This window comes from Notolabrus celidotus, chromosome 13, assembly GCF_009762535.1.
Source record: "Notolabrus celidotus isolate fNotCel1 chromosome 13, fNotCel1.pri, whole genome shotgun sequence".
Taxonomy (NCBI): domain Eukaryota; kingdom Metazoa; phylum Chordata; class Actinopteri; order Labriformes; family Labridae; genus Notolabrus; species Notolabrus celidotus.
In genome coordinates, this window is record NC_048284.1 from 12,540,963 (window position 1) to 12,558,627 (window position 17,665).

Below are 17,665 nucleotides of genomic sequence, written 5' to 3' on the forward strand. Positions count from 1 at the left end.
TAATCATGCTGCAGCTTCTGTAACTTTGCATACTGATGAAAGAAATTGAAGACCCTTGAAGACAATGTCCCTCCTCCCATTTTGTCCTTATGTGTGTTGGGGTGTTTTTTTTTTTTTTCCCACTTACTCTCTCTCTACTCTTCTTCCTCTACTCTTCCATCTCTCTCCCATCTTCAAGTTTCCTAATCACACTCACACTTCTGGAGGGAGGGAGGGAGGGAGGGGAGGGGAGGGGAGGGGAGGGGAGGGGGGTGCCACTTTTTGTCCCTTTTCTCTCTCTCTCTATGTTCATTACCTCTGGGAAGGGAAACCACATTAAGTGACCCCGTGTAAACAAAGACTGTTGGGTTCAACATGTGCCGTCACATGACGAGCTCCTCTCTCTCCGGTTCCTCGTTTCTTGTTCAGTTATCGTCTTTGCTCTGTTTGCCTCCTTCTGACACACCCCATGTAGGAGTTTCTGCCTCTGCTGTCCGACTGTTTGGATTTTTATTCATCTTTCGCACGCACACACGAGAGTTTGATAACTTACTTGTTTCTTTTTCAGTCCTTTGTTTTCAAGCTTTCATCTCTCTCATTTTTGGTGCAATTCTTTGGAACAGTGCAGCCGTTAACCTCTCTTTTTATTGTTATTTGCGGCTCTATCATATCATACATTTTTTTTTATTACTTGAACATCTTTCCCTCTCCTCCAGCTCTCTTCCTTTCTCAAACATTCTTCCCGTGTTTACCGTCCTTCTCCATCTCTCCATTCTCCTCCAGTCTTTGGAGAGCGCGCTTCGTCACCCAGGGGACAACAGGACGCAGATCAGAGAGCTGGGTCAGACGCTGATAGACGGAGGCATACTTGACGACCTCATCAGCGAAAAACTAGAGGCCTTCAATTCACGTTACGAGCAGCTCAACCACCAGGTCAGGACTCTTGTCTTTGTGTGTCAGTGAATGTGGGAGGTGTGCATGTGTGCTTGTGCCAATGTAAGAAAAACGACTCCATTACACATTATATGTGATTTATTATTTCAGGGAGTTTGTCTTTTATAATTCTTCTCAGAAAAGTCAACCTTTGCATTTTGATTTACGTCAAAAAATCTTATTTTATTTATTCTTTTAAGATATGATGGAATCTTGTATTACCCCTAAACACACCCAGTGTCTAGGCGCAGACATTAATTTAAGATTAGTATTTTATTTTGTCTATATTTTTATTTTACATGAAATATTTCTGTTACAGCATGAATGCATTTTTGCAAGGGAGTCCTGGCCAAGACAGCAGTGTACATGGAGCCAAACATCTTTGTTTCTTTATGATTCTAAATTAAGATTGATAGAATATTCATAATTTAAGTATAAGGGACAATGTTAGTTTTTTTATTTAGGATTTTTTTTCTTTTTTTCAAATATCTTTTTATTTAATTTTTTACACATTAAAAACAAAAGATCAATGTTAACAATTCAAGTAAGTGATGTTTTTATATAAGAAACACAATTGAGATACAAAGTATTTTTTACAAGGGAGTCCTGGCCAAGACAGCAGCATAAAAGTTTCACAAATAGAACAAGAAAAAACATAGAGTGACAAATAACTATCACATCGATTTATAAATTAGCAGTGTTTAGCTCTAAAACATGTTCACAAGCTGATCAGATGATCCTTTATCCTAGTTTTAAAATCCTCCAATCAAATTAAAGAATCCAGTTTCAGGTGACCCTGAAGCTCAAACCAAGAAGAGGGAGCAAAGACATTAAAAGCACTTTTACCAAAGACAGAGCGAGTCCGAGGAATGACAAAAATAAACTGTCCATTGGGCCGAAGGTGACAGCCACTGACAACTTTAGGAGTCAATAAGGAGCATAAATAAGACAGAGCTCCTGTAGTATGGCCTTATAAAGAAAGATATACCAATGCTCCATTCTTCTGTTGTCTAAGGAAGACAAACCTACCTTTTCATACAGGATACAGTGATGTGTGCGGAAACCTAAACCAGAAATAAACCGCAATGCAGCATGGTACACCGAGCCCAACTCTCCTGCATTACACTGGCAGGAGATATAACTGAGATATAACACAAGCAAAAGGATTAACAAGAGTTAAATGTTGTAGACTCAAACGTCCTGATACCAAATTCTCATCAGCTGAACAAATAAGTTTTATAATAATAATAAGAGAGAAAACTTTATGGAATGTATGTGTATGAATTTTATATGCTTTGGCAATAACATGTCTTTTTTCATGCCAATAAAGCAAATTTGAATTGAATTGAAAACTTTATGACTAAAGGTAATGACTAAAATGTGATAACTTTGCATTAAATCAGACTAAACTTGACAAAAACTACCTGGCATTTTTTTTCTAAAGACAATGACTAAATCTAAATTAGTTAAAAAACGTACCTTAAAATATTCGAATATTCTCCTTGAACCCATGACTTGTTATTTTCCAGGCGGTGAACAGGCAAATCAGCCTCGAGCAGCAGCTTCAGACTCTCAAAGAGAACGAACAGGGCCTCCAAACGCTGCAGGAGTCTCTGAGCCAGCTGGACCACACGCTCACCTCCTACCTCACTGACCGCATCGACGCCTTCCAGCTGCCGACAGAGGCACAGGTACGGTACACATGTGCACACCAGCAGCCAAAATATGTGACATGTAGGGAAGCAACAAAACTGATGAATCTCACTGTGGAGTGTTATTTTTGCCTGCTCTATGACTCCAACTTAACCTGTGTAAAAATTGTGTAAGTATAATAACACATAATTGTGTTTTACGGCAGTTATTCTATTTGTCTTTGTTTGGATTTTATGATGCAAAATTCATGCCTCTACTGCAAAATTATTTTAAAATCTAAAGAAAGTAATAGAAAAAGTTGTATACAGAGTATTACATGATGACAAACAGGCCTCATTAATGCAGAACCACAGTCATTATATCAGGGTGTTTATACTCATAGTGCATATGTTCATGTCCTCGCTCCCCTCAGACCATCGGAGCAGAGATCGCAGCCCACGAGGTCACAGTAGAGGAGATGAGGAGGAGAAACGTGGCCAACTTGCCTCCCCCCACCGGTGACGGCAAAGCTGCTCGAGGTGGAACCATGCTGGACCAGCTTCAGGTAACGCTGACTCCTCCTGGACAATATGTGGAACTGCAGGGAAGTGATGACAGACTGGCTTCTACCTCTGCTGATATTAACACAGCACAAGGATTTATACTGAAAACACTTGTACAATTATTCTCCTGGAGCCATTTTTAAGATGCTGATTTTCCTTTCTTTTCTTTTCTTTTCTTTTCTTTTCTTCTCTTCTCTTCTCTTCTCTTCTCTTCTCTTCTCTTCTCTTCTCTTCTCTTTTCTTTTCTTTTCTTCTCTTCTCTTCTTTCTTTCTTTTTCTTTCTTTCTTTTCTTTCCTTTTCATGTCTTCTCTTCTTTCTTTCTTTCTTTCTTTCTTTCTTTCTTTCTTTCTTTCTTTCTTTCTTTCCTTCTTTTAATTGTACCTTTTTAAACATATTAACAAGTTAAAAACAATAAACATGGGCTCAGGCATATTTAATGAAAAACAACAAACACAATTATAAAATAAAAAAAATTGAAAAATTATTTAAAATAGAATAAATCAAGGAAAAAAATATACAAATAAATTAGAAATAAAAAACCAATTACATTAAAAAGACCATACAAAGCTAGAGGTGCTATGCAGGATCCATTAAGGAATACTGTTTTGTCAGAAGGCAAAAAACGGCCTCCAGACAGCTGATAATGTTCTTCTGGAGTCAGACCTCAAAAACCTGAGTCTCTCCATTTGTATTTGATACCATGTTAGATATCCATTTATGAAAAGAATACGTCTCTTGGCAACTATCATCCCCAATGTCAGTGATTGTCGCATAGAAGAGAAGAGATCTTTGAAACAGCCAGAAATTGCTATTCCAGCTTCTGGCTGAAAGAGTCTTTTTATAGACCTTAGAGTACCAGTCAAATATTTTAGACCCAGAAATCAGTTAGTGAAGGGCAGAACTGAAAAACATGAGACAATGTATCCTCAGAATTAGCTTTTTTTTTTAGCAGAATTAGATTATTAATTTTCACAATCGAATTTCTGTTTTTTTTTCATATTCGAATATATATTCGAATTTAGAATATTCGTTGACAGCCCTAGTGAGCTGAAGTTCCACGTCATACAAACTGACAGATTTAGAGATAAGAGTCTGGAGTATTGGGGGTTCTTTAAAATATGGAAAAGGCATGTTCTACCTCAAGGGTTTTAAAGATTTAGATTTTAGTTGAATACAATATTTAAATTGAACATAAGATTGTAAATCAAAGCAGAAGAAATGTGTGTGTGTGTGTGTGTGTGTGTGTGTGTATGTTAAACAGCTGTATAACATTACTATCCTTCCCTTCCTCCCCTGCAGAGAAAGCTGAGGGAAATCTCCACAAAGTACCAGCTCTTCCAGAAGCCTGCTAACTTTGAGCAGCGCATGTTGGACTGTAAGAGAGTGCTGGAAGGTGCAAAGGCTGAGCTGCACGTTTTGGATGTGAAGGATGTAGACCCCGAAAAAATCCAGCCCCACCTCAATGGCTGCATGGTGAGAGCAACAAACCTCTCAAGTCTCTTCTTTTACTCAAACACAAACCATTTGTTGAATGAACTTCTCTGTGTGTACACGTCAAATGTTGAACAAGGTAGAAGACAACTGAAGGATGCGTCTGCCTGTTAATGCAGACAAAGACATTGAAAGGCTGTCTCACCTTTTCTCATAACAAAGTTTTCTTTTCTTGATTTATAGAAACTGTACAAGTTGCTGAGTGAGGTGAAGCTGGAGGTAGAGACGGTGATAAAAACAGGTCGACAGATTGTGCAGAAACAGCAGACGGAGAACCCCAAAGCCATGGACGAACAGCTCACTGCGCTCAAACTGCTCTACAACGACCTGGGGGCACAGGTAGCTCATATTTCTGGAGCTTTAAAACCAAAACTGATCCTCTCATTCTCTACAAAATGCAGCTAATGTTTGACTTTAAGTAACATCTCTTCTTTTTTTTTTCCAGGTGACGGAAGGCAAGCAGGACCTGGAAAAAGCTCTATCTCTGTCTCAGAAGTTCCAGAAAGACAGCGCCGCCCTGCAGGAGTGGCTGACCACCAGTGAGGCTCAGCTGCAGCAGAAGAACAGCTGTGGAGATATGCCGGCTGAAATTGATGCTGAGATTGCGTGGGCCAATGTGAGTAATTGCTTTTATTAGATCTCTTCAGGAGGAGCAAATAAGCACTTCCACTTCTGGCCAATGTGAGATGGTAAGACTGGATTATGTACAGATGACAAGATCTGATGCAGAAACATTCAGCAGGTTAATTTGTTATAACATGTGGGATCAGGTTGTCCCTGTCTTTACCTCTGCTGTGGAGCATTAATCACCATTAGAGGGGATTTTGACCAATCAGAATCAAGTACTTAACACAGCCTGCTAATAATGGAAAATATAGCCCTGAGTGTAATTGTCATTTAGACTAATTAAAACACCTTCCTCACTCATAGAAGTGTATTAAAACTGTAGAAGAGTAATGCTAAAGTGAGACACATGTTCACACTAAACCCTCAAGAACACCACAGTTTAGTCTGGAGGGTAAAGACACTTTTTAAAGGTTTGAAATGTATCCAGTCAAATTAAGTAATACTGATTTCAAGTCTGGATTTTCTGATTGGACAACTTCATTTTTTTTATTTACGCCACATGTAATTCATTCCACATTTCTCCTGAGCATTACAGTTTGTGGGTTTGCCTTTGTGTGTGTGAGGGGTGCAATACATTCTTGCTATAGCTAGCTGATGTGGCAGTAAGCTATGACTCACAGATGCTAACTTAATAATAAATGATAAGAATTAAGTAAAAAAAAAAAGAAAAGAAAAAAGTTCTATATACTGCATCATATATATATATGAAGAGTTCATTCGCAAAAACAGATATCTCCATTTTCAAAATTTTCAAAAAACATATTTCCTTTTAATATATTTTTTTAATTTAGTTACATTTTCAAGATACAGCTAATTAGTAAATGTCATTTTGATTTAGTAAAAGCCACCCAACTTCAACCCAGCAATTTTTAAAAGTGAGTTATCTGTTTTTGCAAATGAACTCTTCATATATATGTGCCTATGTGTGCGCTCCTCTACCAGGGCCTGTTGAAGGAGTCTGAGCCTCGTAAGGCGGACCTGTCCAGCCTGATGGAGACCAGCGCAGGTCTGCAGACTCTGGTGGAAGGCAGTGAGGCAGAGCTGGAGGACAAAATCTGTGGTCTCAATGAAAGCTGCGACCGCGTCCGCACCTTGACCGAGGACTGGCTCAGTGCCGTGCTAGTGAGTGCAAATATTTAATACAGTAAGGTTAAATAAATAAAGAGTCACTGTGTTGTTTATTTAAGGTTCTCTGAGTCAGTCGAGTCTCCCACCTGCTTTAAGTTTTCATAGATTTGCGCTTAAACAAGAGTTTTTTTTACTGCTCTACAATACTGTAGGGTAATAAGAATGTATGCAATCATTTCTGCATTATTAAAACAAATCAAATGTTGTGGAAGAATTTAGGCACACAGGCAAAGTTTAGAAATTTTGCTAGGTAAGATCAACAATCATAGAGAAAAAAACTCAGATATGTCGATCCCTTCTTCAGTACAAATATTTTTACCTTTGAAGTTAGGACGAAGAAGTTCCTCAGGTCATGCAGAGGTTACAGAAAACCAAAGAATCTTAAGTTTTCCTTCATCTTTGTTTCATTGTTATGTGTGCAGAGTCACCAGAATGAAGTGGAGATTTTCGATGAGAACTTGGCTCACATCAGCACCTGGCTCTACCAGACCCAGATCCACCTGGACGAGGCAGAGCGACTCGGCCCCGCAGAGAGGGAGCAGGTTGTAAATGTAAGAACGACAGTAAGAAGATTGACATTTTCAAACTATAGACATCAATCAATCAATCTTTATTTATATAGCGCCAAATCACAACAAATTTTATCTGAAGACTCTTTACAAACAGAGCAGGTCTAGACCGTACTCTATGTTATATTATTAACAAAGACCCAACATCAAGATAGGATAAGATCCAGTCCCCTCTTACAGACAGGACTCTGAGTCTGAGCTCATTTTAATCCACCATGAGCAGAACAGTTTGCAGCATTGAACTAGTTACAGCGGCAAGAACAAACTTTCTTTTAACAGGCAGAAACCTCAAGCAGAACCAGACTCACGTTAGACAGACATCTGCTGAGACCGAGTTGACTTGAAAATCTGTGAGTCTTTTGTGTGTTTTTTCACAGCAGAATGATAGCTGGATCTGTAGTTCTTATATTTTACTGATAATCCTCAGAACTTAACAGAAACAACAAGCTTTATAACCAGGCAAAGTTGATATCACGTCATCACAGTGGACCAAAATGACCTGCAGGTTCACTTTCTGCTGCTCGGTAACAAGAGCTATGTCTCACTTTCTCTGCTGTGAGTTTGCTGCACTGTTTGTTATCAGCACTCACTGTTTTTAAGGGTAATTAAGGTCAAATAGGCTCCAGCTATTTGCATTCGAAGCAGAAAAGTCAAGTTTCCACATGCAAAAATTAACAAGTATGATCAGTAATTTTTAAATGAAACAGAGTTTTCTATAGCTGCAGTGGAGATTTTCAAAAGTAGGTCTTAATAACAGTTGCTCAGCTTTACCTCTCTTTACTAAAGTGACTGAAAAAAGGAGTGGTAGCTCATCAGAGTAGGATCAATAGTGTTTCAGAGAGGTATTTCACTTCCTCTCATTTTGGCATCTGAAGGTCTCTGCTAAACACGAGCCGGTGCCTGGGCATCCTAACCTTGATGCGAACATGCTGTGCTCAGCTTAAATCGAGGCCTCACTGCCACCCGGTCTAAAAAAGAGCGACTGATTCATAACAGAAACTGATAGAAAGATGGATGACAGAGTGCTTCGTGTTCTGTTTGTCCTCAGCGCATGCTGGAGGAGCTGGATGACATCAGTCTGCGCGTGGACAACGTGAAGGACCAAGCAATCATCCTGATGACCAGCAGGGGGCCCGCCTGCAGAGACGTGGTGGAGCCCAAACTCAACGAGCTCAACTGCAACTTTGACAAAGTGTCCCAACACATCAGAACTGCAAAGGTACAAAAGGCCGTCTTTAACCTTCCTGTTATGTTCGTTTCTCTGGAACAGCAATAATGTTCCTGGGTCAATTTGACCCGGGGCATATTCAATTATCCAGAAGTGTCAGAACCCCAAAAATTCCCTATACACATTTTTTTAATCTAATTTTGAACTCCATTACTAACCATTTAAATCAATATTTACTCCATTGGTGTTCTTTAATTCTCACAGATCATGGTTCAATGAGGATAACTCACTCGTTTTCCATTAAAATGAATGTAAACTTTTTTAAATGTATATTGGAAAGACCTAAATATAAATACAATAGTTTTACATGAGATGGATTTTGTTTTTTTTATTTTACATTTTGAATTTTTTTTATTTTTATGAAGTGATATTGATAAATTAACACACGACACCTCTTCTGTCACATGCTGTCCAGATTTTTATGCTGCATTTAGCTGGTTTGGAAGGCACATATTGCCTAAAATAGACTTTAAAAAGGGTCAGTTTGACCCGCAACATAACAGGAGGGTTAAAGATGAATTCACCAAACAAGAGAAGAGGCTTTATGAAGCTGAACTATGTGGGTTTAGAAAAGGGAGGGAATCATCAGGTGTGTGCAGTCACTCTGTTCACTCTGCTTCTTGTCTTTTTGCATTCAGATGATGACCAGCTTGGAGTCAGGTGGTGTTGACCTGAACCAGCAGATGTCTCAGCAGGTAAAAGAAACAGTAGAACAAGCTTTGTGGGCAATTAAATCACATCTCCAAGCAAGCATTTTAAAGAACAACTACTTCAGCAGTGAAAGAGAAGACATCATACATCATTTAATTCAATGTCCAAACAGCCTGAGCATCACTTTGTCAGTATTCTCAAAGCAGGAGGCTGAGAAAGTTCAGACAAATGAGAAAACATTAAAGCAGAGCACGACTTAGGAAACAACTGAATGTGGACTATTAAACACTTCTGACGTTCATCTTTTAAACATCAGTCCGCCCAGACTGAAACTAAGGTTAAGACCGAGAGCTGAGGGAACCACGAGGCTCTGTTTGAATAATTCTGTGAATAATCACAATCGAACAATCTGGCAATTAAATATATTTCCTTATTTTGCCCAGAGCTTTGTTTTTGCTTTTCTTCTCCTACAGGTCATTCACAGGCAGGAGGTCCAAACAGATAGCCAGAATCAGACTGGTCCCGCTGAGGCGCCGGTCCTTAGCGAGGTGAAAGACCTTCAGGCAGAGCTTCAAGACACCCTGAGGGCTCTCCAGCAGCAGCAGCAGCAGCAGGACACAGCACATGTCCTGGATGATGACAAAGTAAATAAGGCCACCTTTCAATTTCATCGCTTTGTCATCATTTTACTGTTTTTGTTTAAACTTTAATGAAACATAGTCACCATGATGATTGAGAAAAGACCGCTCTAAAGGCTGTAGCATCGTGGAGAGGGAAACAGGCACTCTCTAATATTTGGCGAAGGTCTCTAATTATATCTCTTAATGAGATATTTGTTAATTTGATCAGGCATTCAAAGGTCTAAATACATGGAATTCAGTCTGTGTTTTCAAGGTTTGTGAAGTTAAAATCACTACCAGACATTACTCATACTGAATACGTGTCTGCAGCCTCTCCTCTCTCAAACACTCGCTTCTTGTCTAGCGTACGTTCGTCTTAAAGTCGTTGGTAATCGTGTAAGTTGTACTTTGACAGTTTTAGGATGTTGATGATAAATTAGAGGCTCTTTGTCTGACCCATCTGTCTCTCTGCACCAGTTGGACGAGGAGAAAGCCGGTGTGGAGGACTTGCTGAGACGAGGAGAAGAGCTGCTGCAGCAAACTCCAGATGAAGGCCAGAGGGAGGAGCTGAGACTCATGTTGATCCGGCTACAGAGCCAATATTCTGCACACAGGGTGAGATGCATCAAAGGATGTGTTGTGTTTTTCTTGGGTTATATATAGAAATGTTTTTCCTTGAAGTGTGAACGTGTGTGTGTGCTTGTGTGTGCGGCCTGCTTTAGGAGTTGAGGGTGGTACGAATCAGACAAATTGGAGTATCTGTGGAAACTTCGTCTACTCAAACCGTCTCAGAGATTGGAGTGTTTTCAGCTGAGGTGAGGGATTTACACACACATGTACAAGCACAAGCACATGTTCAGAAAGATACTCAGTCATTCAGTTGTGTCTCGTGTAATGATACTATATCAAGTTGTTATCACTCACTCCTCTGTCCTCCATGTCCTGTGTTTTTCTCCTCTCCATGTGTGGTGTAGGGGATGCCGTCACATCAGCCTATCAGCGCTCCTTCACTCACTCCCTCCGACTACCTGTTGGGCATCAACAAAGTTCTGCTCGCCATGGCCGACAACGAGCTGCTCCTGAACTCGTCTGAGCTCAGTGGGGGGCGCTATGAAGACTTTTCAAGCCAGGAGGATACACTGAGGGTGGGTTTCTCTCTTGCATGCAGAGTTCTGCTGTCTCAAAAACTGTTATGCCACAGAAATCATCTGCAACGTTACACTGTAGACAACAAAAGACAAGCCCTTTTTATGTTGCCAGTTCAAGGCGCGATATACGTATGTGCCTTCTCAGCACTGCGCCAGCCTCAGAGGTAGTAACAGAAGTTAGGAGGTGTGTGTGTGTGTGTGTGTGTGTGTGTGTCTGCATGTCTTAAAGCCAAATTCCACCAGATCCATATCCCGTCGGTCTCTGGTCCGTCACGGCACAGGATCTGATGTTTCTATTCTAGTCAATGTGTTAACCCCCACTGGATCCGATCCGTTCAGATACACAAGATTTCTATTTATGCCAGAGCATGACCCATCAATTCAAAACAGAGCAGATGGAGTGGGACAGGAAGTCAGTCACCAAAACAAAATAAAAACTTGGTTCAATTTCAGAATAAAACACTCTGTATTATCGTTAGATCGTTTTTAACTTAACTATGACAAAAAAATCATTTAGAGCGGAGGCTGTCCTGGAGTCATCAAGTCAGAGGTTTTCAGAGGCCGATAAAAACAACATGGATGAGGAGTGGAGGAGGAGAATCCTTGATTCAGTGATTGCCGTGGGAAAACCTCAGTCACATGACTCCAGCTGTCCGGGGGTCCTGCTCCGTGCTGCGGCCCGTTCACCGGTGGGTGTTGACGAACGAGAGCGTACGGAGCCGGACCGCAGCAGATCGGAGACGGATCTGGTGGAAGCCCTGTGTTAGTGTTCCTTTATGTAAGCCCCTGCTGCCTGTTTACCTCTCATGCTTCCACAACGCTGTACCGCAAAGCAAAATGACACACAGGGACTCCAATATTACTCTGCTGCAGCATCAATATGAAAGCACAAAGGTGTGATGACTGCGGAGCAACATACAAAGGACTTGAGATGGGGTCATCACTTGATAGTGTGTTCCTTGTTTCAAGAAGAAAATATAGAAGGCAAAGGAGCTGGTTACGCCACACCACACAAGTCTGTGGTTCTGTAGAGTCCCAGAATGTAAACATGGTTTTCTTGAAATAATTCGCAAAGTTTAATGAGAATAATAATAATAATTTTATTTGTAGATCCCTTTTCTAAAACCAAGTTACAAAGTGCTTTACTTGGGCAGCAAAATAAAACAGGCAGTTCATAAAAACACACAAGTCAAGAAGAAATAAAACACATTTTAAAAGACATAAAATTCCCCTAAAAGAACTCTAAAGGAATACATTTCTTTGAAAATATACTTCTCAAGACGGTTAAAATAAAAAAAGTCAAATAAAATTCAGATAAAATCCAGGAAGGCTCTGCGATAAAAGTATGCTTCAGAAGAGATTTAAAAGAGCTCACTGACTCAGCAGACCTGATCTCCTCGGGCAGATGGTTCCAGAGTGTCGGACCCCTCACTGCGAACGCCCTGTCCCCTTCTGTTTTCATTTTTTGTAATTGGAATACACAGTAAACCTCTACCCGAGGATCTCAGTGCACGCGTCGGCTCGTAGGGTATTAAAAGGTCTGCTATATAGCTCGGAGTAAGTCCATGTAGAGCTTTAAAAGTAATCAGTAAAATCTTAAAATCAATTCTAAAACATACAGGGAGCCCGTGCAAGGAAGCTAAAACCGGAGAGATGTGGTCGAATGTTTTGGTTCTGGTTAAAACCCTGGCAGCTGAGTTCTGTACAGTTTGGAGACGATCAAGAGATTTGTTGTGCAGGCACCTAAAAAGACTGTTACAGTAGTCCAAGTGCGAGGAGATAGAAGCATGTAAAATCGTCTCTGCGTCTTTAAAAGTTAAAACAGACCGAATTTTAACCCAAAATATGCAGAGAAGGGAAAGCCTATTCATTTCTGGTTATTGTAGAAAAAGAAAACAGAAAAACACAGACAGGAGGGTTAGGTTTTTTTGTATTTCAAAAGATTTCAAACAAACTTTTTTTTCTTACAATGTAAAATTTTACCCAGCACCACAAAAGAATGAGGTCAGTCAAACCTGGGTTTACATCAGTCTGTTCTTTCAAAGCTATTATCCTGTCTGCCTCAGATAATTAGCTGCCATACATGGAGTCATTTCCTTCTACAAGCTACACTCAACATCCCACTGCCTCTGCTTTGATCCATCATCCTCCCCTCCTCTCTCTCACCTCCTTTTCCCTCTGCATCTCCTGTTTTTTACAGAATATCAAAGACAATCTAGAAGGTCTCGGAGATCACGTCACAAGGATCCACGAACGCCAGCCTGAAGTTGTTCAGGATGCCTCTCCTGCTGAGGTCGCCCAAATCGGAGATGCCCTGACGCAGCTCAACGCCGAGTGGGACCGAATCAACCGCATGTACAATCACCGCAAGGGGTGTGTGCACCAACCGTGAAAATGTATTTTATAGGAAATGAGATGATGGGGAGACAAGCTGCTGTTATCAGACAGAAAATATGTGTGTCAGGGGGTGCGGATGAAGCTGCAGGGACATTGATGCCAGCTGTCTGCTCGTCAGGAGACAGTGTGGACAGATAAAGAGAGAGGGCACACAACTTACACCCTATACACGCACGCACACACACACACACACACACACACACACACACACACACACACACACACACACACACACACACACACACACACACACACACACACACTGACCTTGATTATTATCAAAACAACTCCTTAGGCATAAACAACCTCATGCCTTTTCAAATATTCCTTCACTCATTCACACGTAGGCATGTACACTCACACACATATGCACACTAGGTAACCTTGACCACCGTCAACATAACTCCTGGGGCATAAACAGTCTTCATCTGCTGAGCACAGCACAAGCAGAAGAATAAACGTGCAAGCTAATTTTAAAGATTGCACACAAAAGCTAAAACACAGCATCAGTAATCACAACAATAACCTGTGGGCGTCATTAGAAAAAGAATCAAATTTATTTTGTCAATTTTCTAATCCAGAGCTCATTTCCCGAACCTCGTCTCTCTGATCTCTGATTTGTTGTGCTGGGAGAGATGTTGTTAGAGGAAATAACCCTTACGTAGACCATCAGTGTGATAAAGATCTGTTTTTTTATATTAGCAGCTCAGGTAATCAGCCGCTCGGTCCGTGCTGATTTATTCTGCAGTGTATCTGTGAACTATCCAGTGTCGTGGGGGTTCATGATTGTTGTTACGTTCCTGGTGTTTAATAGAGGTCGACGGAGTCACTCTCCTTATCATAATAACTGTGGAATTCGTCAAAGGGTAAACTGGATTGTATCATTAGAGAGAATGGGATTCACAGAGGTTTTATTGTCATCTGAAAACATGTTTGTGCATAAAAGAAGACAAAATTCAGAGCTCAGGTCTTGGTTGATGTGATGGTTGTCAGTCAGCTACGTCATTGTAATTTAAAGCTTGATCCAAAAAGACATCTGGACACATACCTCTCCTACATCTGTCACCTCAAAAATCAAACAAACAAATTGTACACAGAGGTGGTGGCTGAGGGAACAAATGTCATTAATGTTCGGTGTAGTTTGAATTATCTGCCAAATCAAGTCCCATTCACACCCTCAATCAGGTGACCCTAACGACTCCCCATCAACAGCGGTTGTTAACGACTCCAGGAGAAACTAGGTGAACCACCCTGGTAATGACAACTCCAATGACTCGGCTATAGCAAAGGGTGTTAACAACCCCAGGAGAAACTAGGTCAACGACCCAAGTAATAACAACTCAAATGACTCTCCAACAGCAGGGGATGTTAACAAATCCAGGAAACTAGGTAACAGCCCTTGTGAAGACAACTCTAACAACTCACCTACTACAGAGGGTGTTAACGACTCCAGGAGAAACTAGGTCAACGACCCTTGTAGTAACAACTCCAATGACTCTCCAACAGCAGGGGATGTTAACAAATCCAGGAAACTAGATCAACAGCCCAGATAATGACAACTCTAACAACTCACCAACAACAGAGGTTATTAACGACTCCAGGAATAGAGGTCAACAGCCCTGGTGAAGACACCTCTGACAACTCACCTACAACAGGGGATGTAAACGACTCCAGGAAACTAGATCAACAGCCCTTGTTATGACAACTCTAAAAACTCACCTACAACAAAGGTAGTTAACTACTCCAGGAATAGAGGTCAACAGCCCAGGTAATGACAACTATAACAACTCACCTACAACAGAGGGTGTAACGACTCCAGGAATAGAAGTCAACAGCCCTTGTAATGACAACTCCAAAAACTCAACTACAGCAGAGGTTGTTAACAACTCAAGGAGAAACCAGGTCACAGACCCTGGTAATGAAGGCTCTAACGTCTCTCCAATTACAGAGGATGTAAAGGACTTCAGGAGACTAGATCAACAGCCCTTGTTATGATAACTCAACCTTCCCCCCAAAAATATGTTAACGACTCTAGGAAGCTAGTTCAACAGCCCTGGTAACGACTGTTATTTGACTGCTATGATCATTAGCATACTTAATGACCCACAGAGGCTTATATTTCTAGCTCCATCCACTATCGGTTTAGAACTGACGAAGCTCTGGACAAGAGATGAAATGTTTTCAAGAACTTCAACGAAGTGCTGTCGTTTTTTTGGATCAAGCTTTGAATTCTGGTCCAAGGAGATATAGAAAGAAGAGGAAGATAAAAAGGACATGCTCGGTCATGTTGGTTGTTCTCAGGTTAACTTTACTAGGGTTATAAATTCATCTTCCTCTGTGATTATTCTCTAGTCCATACTGACCCGGTAATTATTCCTGATTCTGCTGCAGGAACTTTGACCGCGCTGTTGAGGAGTGGAGGCAGTTCCACTGTGACATGAATGACATGAGCCAGTGGTTGACTGACACGGAGATGCTGCTGGCTGAGAGCATCGGCCCGGACGGACAGCTGGACCTTTACTCTGCACGGCAACACCAAGAGGTCAGTGGCGGTAGAAGGAGCATTTGGAGGTCTGAATATGTGTCTCATGAAGGTACAGAAGTGAATGTACAGAATACTTCCATTTAGTCAATTTTTACACTCATTTTAGAACACAGAGTAGCCAACAAAGAATATTAAGAACAGCATTAGGGGACTCCATTTTTGTTCAATGGGAGTCAAAGAAGGTAGAAGTGTAACTATGACAACTCTCTTCTCCTATTGCTTTAAAAAGTTTCCTCATCAAAGAACCCTAAAATTTATTTCTGAACTTTCTGAAAATTTCAGTTAAAATTTTCTTTAAAATGGTGTATTTAAAATGTCTACTGAAAAATCAAGAAAGTGTCTGAATGCTTCAAAACGTTAACAAATTTGATTAAAAATAACAAAAATATTTTTGAAATTTCCAAGAAAAAAAATCCCAGAATTCAGGAAATTATCCCAAAATTTCCATTAAAAATTTCGGAAGCTTGCGAAGTAGTCTCAGAATTTTTATTGAAGGAGTCAGGAAGTTCCCAGGTAAAATTTTTGAGGGTTTGCAAAAAATTCCAGTTGAAAATCTGAAAGGTTATGAAAATTTTATAACAAAATTTACAAATGTTTATGAAAATCTGAATTCAAATTCTGCCATTTTCTTTTTTCAAAAATTTCCATTAAAAATTTCCAAAGTTTACCAAAAAGTGCCATTCAAAATTCCTAGAAATGAAAGAAAATGTAATTTCAAAATTTCAAGGTTTGTGAAAGTTTCCATTCAAAATACTTTAATGTAAAGTCACTTAAAAAATGTTGTCAAAGAAAGATGTTATTATTGAGTTTCTCAGATTTTAACTCTTTACATCAAGTTGCTGAGGTTTGGAAGCTCAGGTTTTTACCATTGAAGTATTTGTAATTATTATATTTGTAATTTTTTGTATTCATTCACTTATATGACACCATAGTATACTTGCATCTTCTTTCATCTTCAATAATGTATATACTAAACACTCTCCTTGTAGACAGACTATATCCTACTTGTTTACAAGCTCAAAGCAACATCATTACCTTCACAGGCTGCAGCAGTAATATGTTTGAAATATAAGCAGCTGCATAGCTGGAAATGTTAAACAGTGATAATTGCATTTTAGCCCCTTGAGGGGAAGAAGTGGGAGCTATAATGTACATGAAATAAACAAACACACTGCACATTTAAGTGCTCATTATGCAGAGTGAAAAAACAAGAAATGAGCTGTAACACGAGAGGAGGGCTTTAGTTTGGCTTTGTTTGATTACCACAGCAGACATTTCATCCTTGTTAAGAATCTAATCTTTTATATCAGCTGTATTAGTGCTGACGGCATCACCATCATCAACACCTTCATTGGTGTGATATGAGTGTGAGCTGTACCCCATCTGTCCAGCTCTTCACACCCACTTTTGAGTGAGACAAGGGACCGAGTGGATGGGAACTGGGATCAATTAGCTGACTCACCCTTTATCGGACTTTACAAGCACTCTCCCTACTTTACGGGTTGAGCTTTGGCAAGTCAGGTCTCTCTTAGTGGAAGTAGAGATTTGGCAGCTTAAATCGTGAAGTGCCACAAATCACACCAGTGTGTCAATCAGAGATTTGCTCTGAGAGATGGACTTGAGCAGGGGGATTTGGCGCTTTAGTCCTGAGGCTTATGCTTTGATTGATCCCTGATTTCACCTTTTTTTCTGACTCTTATTCTGTTTTATGTAATTCAGGAGCTGGAGGAAGGCCTTGCCAGCCACCAGCCTGTCATGGCTGTACTTACCCGCACAGGAGAGCAGATAATCGGGCAGCTGTCTTCCCCTGATGGACCCCTCCTTGAGGAGAAGCTGGACACTCTCAGTCAGCGCTGGAGGGCTGTCAATCGCAAAGTTCTTGAGCGCCAAAGAAGGTAGAGTAACCTAGGAAGCACACAGGATGTAACGTCACACATGCTCTGAAAGGTTAAGCACATGAGGTCACACTCTTATCACAGATGGGACTAGATTACATTTGGTTTCAGAGTAAGATGGGGTGAACATCAGCAGTCCTTTGTTTCTTTATCAGCGTCCGCCAGGTTAACACTATCAGTGTGGTCAATCAGTCTATAACAGTAATTTAAATGTAAATTTCAGGATTAGGCCTGCAACCTGCGGGAAATAGAGATTCT

General features: G+C 40.5%; 1 protein-coding gene across 2 annotated transcripts in view; it reads left to right on the forward strand.

The window, feature by feature from the left end:
* The window catches only part of utrn (utrophin), a 281,528-nt gene that overhangs the window by 79,539 nt on the left and 184,324 nt on the right, over window positions 1-17,665 (forward strand). For both annotated transcript variants that reach the window (XM_034699118.1, XM_034699119.1), the window contains exons 29-45: window positions 763-912; window positions 2,442-2,603; window positions 2,978-3,109; window positions 4,408-4,581; window positions 4,783-4,938; window positions 5,045-5,215; window positions 6,169-6,348; window positions 6,777-6,905; window positions 7,972-8,142; window positions 8,790-8,846; window positions 9,276-9,446; window positions 9,900-10,037; window positions 10,145-10,237; window positions 10,397-10,567; window positions 12,771-12,943; window positions 15,359-15,509; window positions 17,232-17,407. In XM_034699118.1, the coding sequence (XP_034555009.1) occupies window positions 763-912; window positions 2,442-2,603; window positions 2,978-3,109; window positions 4,408-4,581; window positions 4,783-4,938; window positions 5,045-5,215; window positions 6,169-6,348; window positions 6,777-6,905; window positions 7,972-8,142; window positions 8,790-8,846; window positions 9,276-9,446; window positions 9,900-10,037; window positions 10,145-10,237; window positions 10,397-10,567; window positions 12,771-12,943; window positions 15,359-15,509; window positions 17,232-17,407 (2,555 nt within the window). The remainder of the gene's footprint in view (window positions 1-762; window positions 913-2,441; window positions 2,604-2,977; window positions 3,110-4,407; window positions 4,582-4,782; window positions 4,939-5,044; window positions 5,216-6,168; window positions 6,349-6,776; window positions 6,906-7,971; window positions 8,143-8,789; window positions 8,847-9,275; window positions 9,447-9,899; window positions 10,038-10,144; window positions 10,238-10,396; window positions 10,568-12,770; window positions 12,944-15,358; window positions 15,510-17,231; window positions 17,408-17,665) is intronic.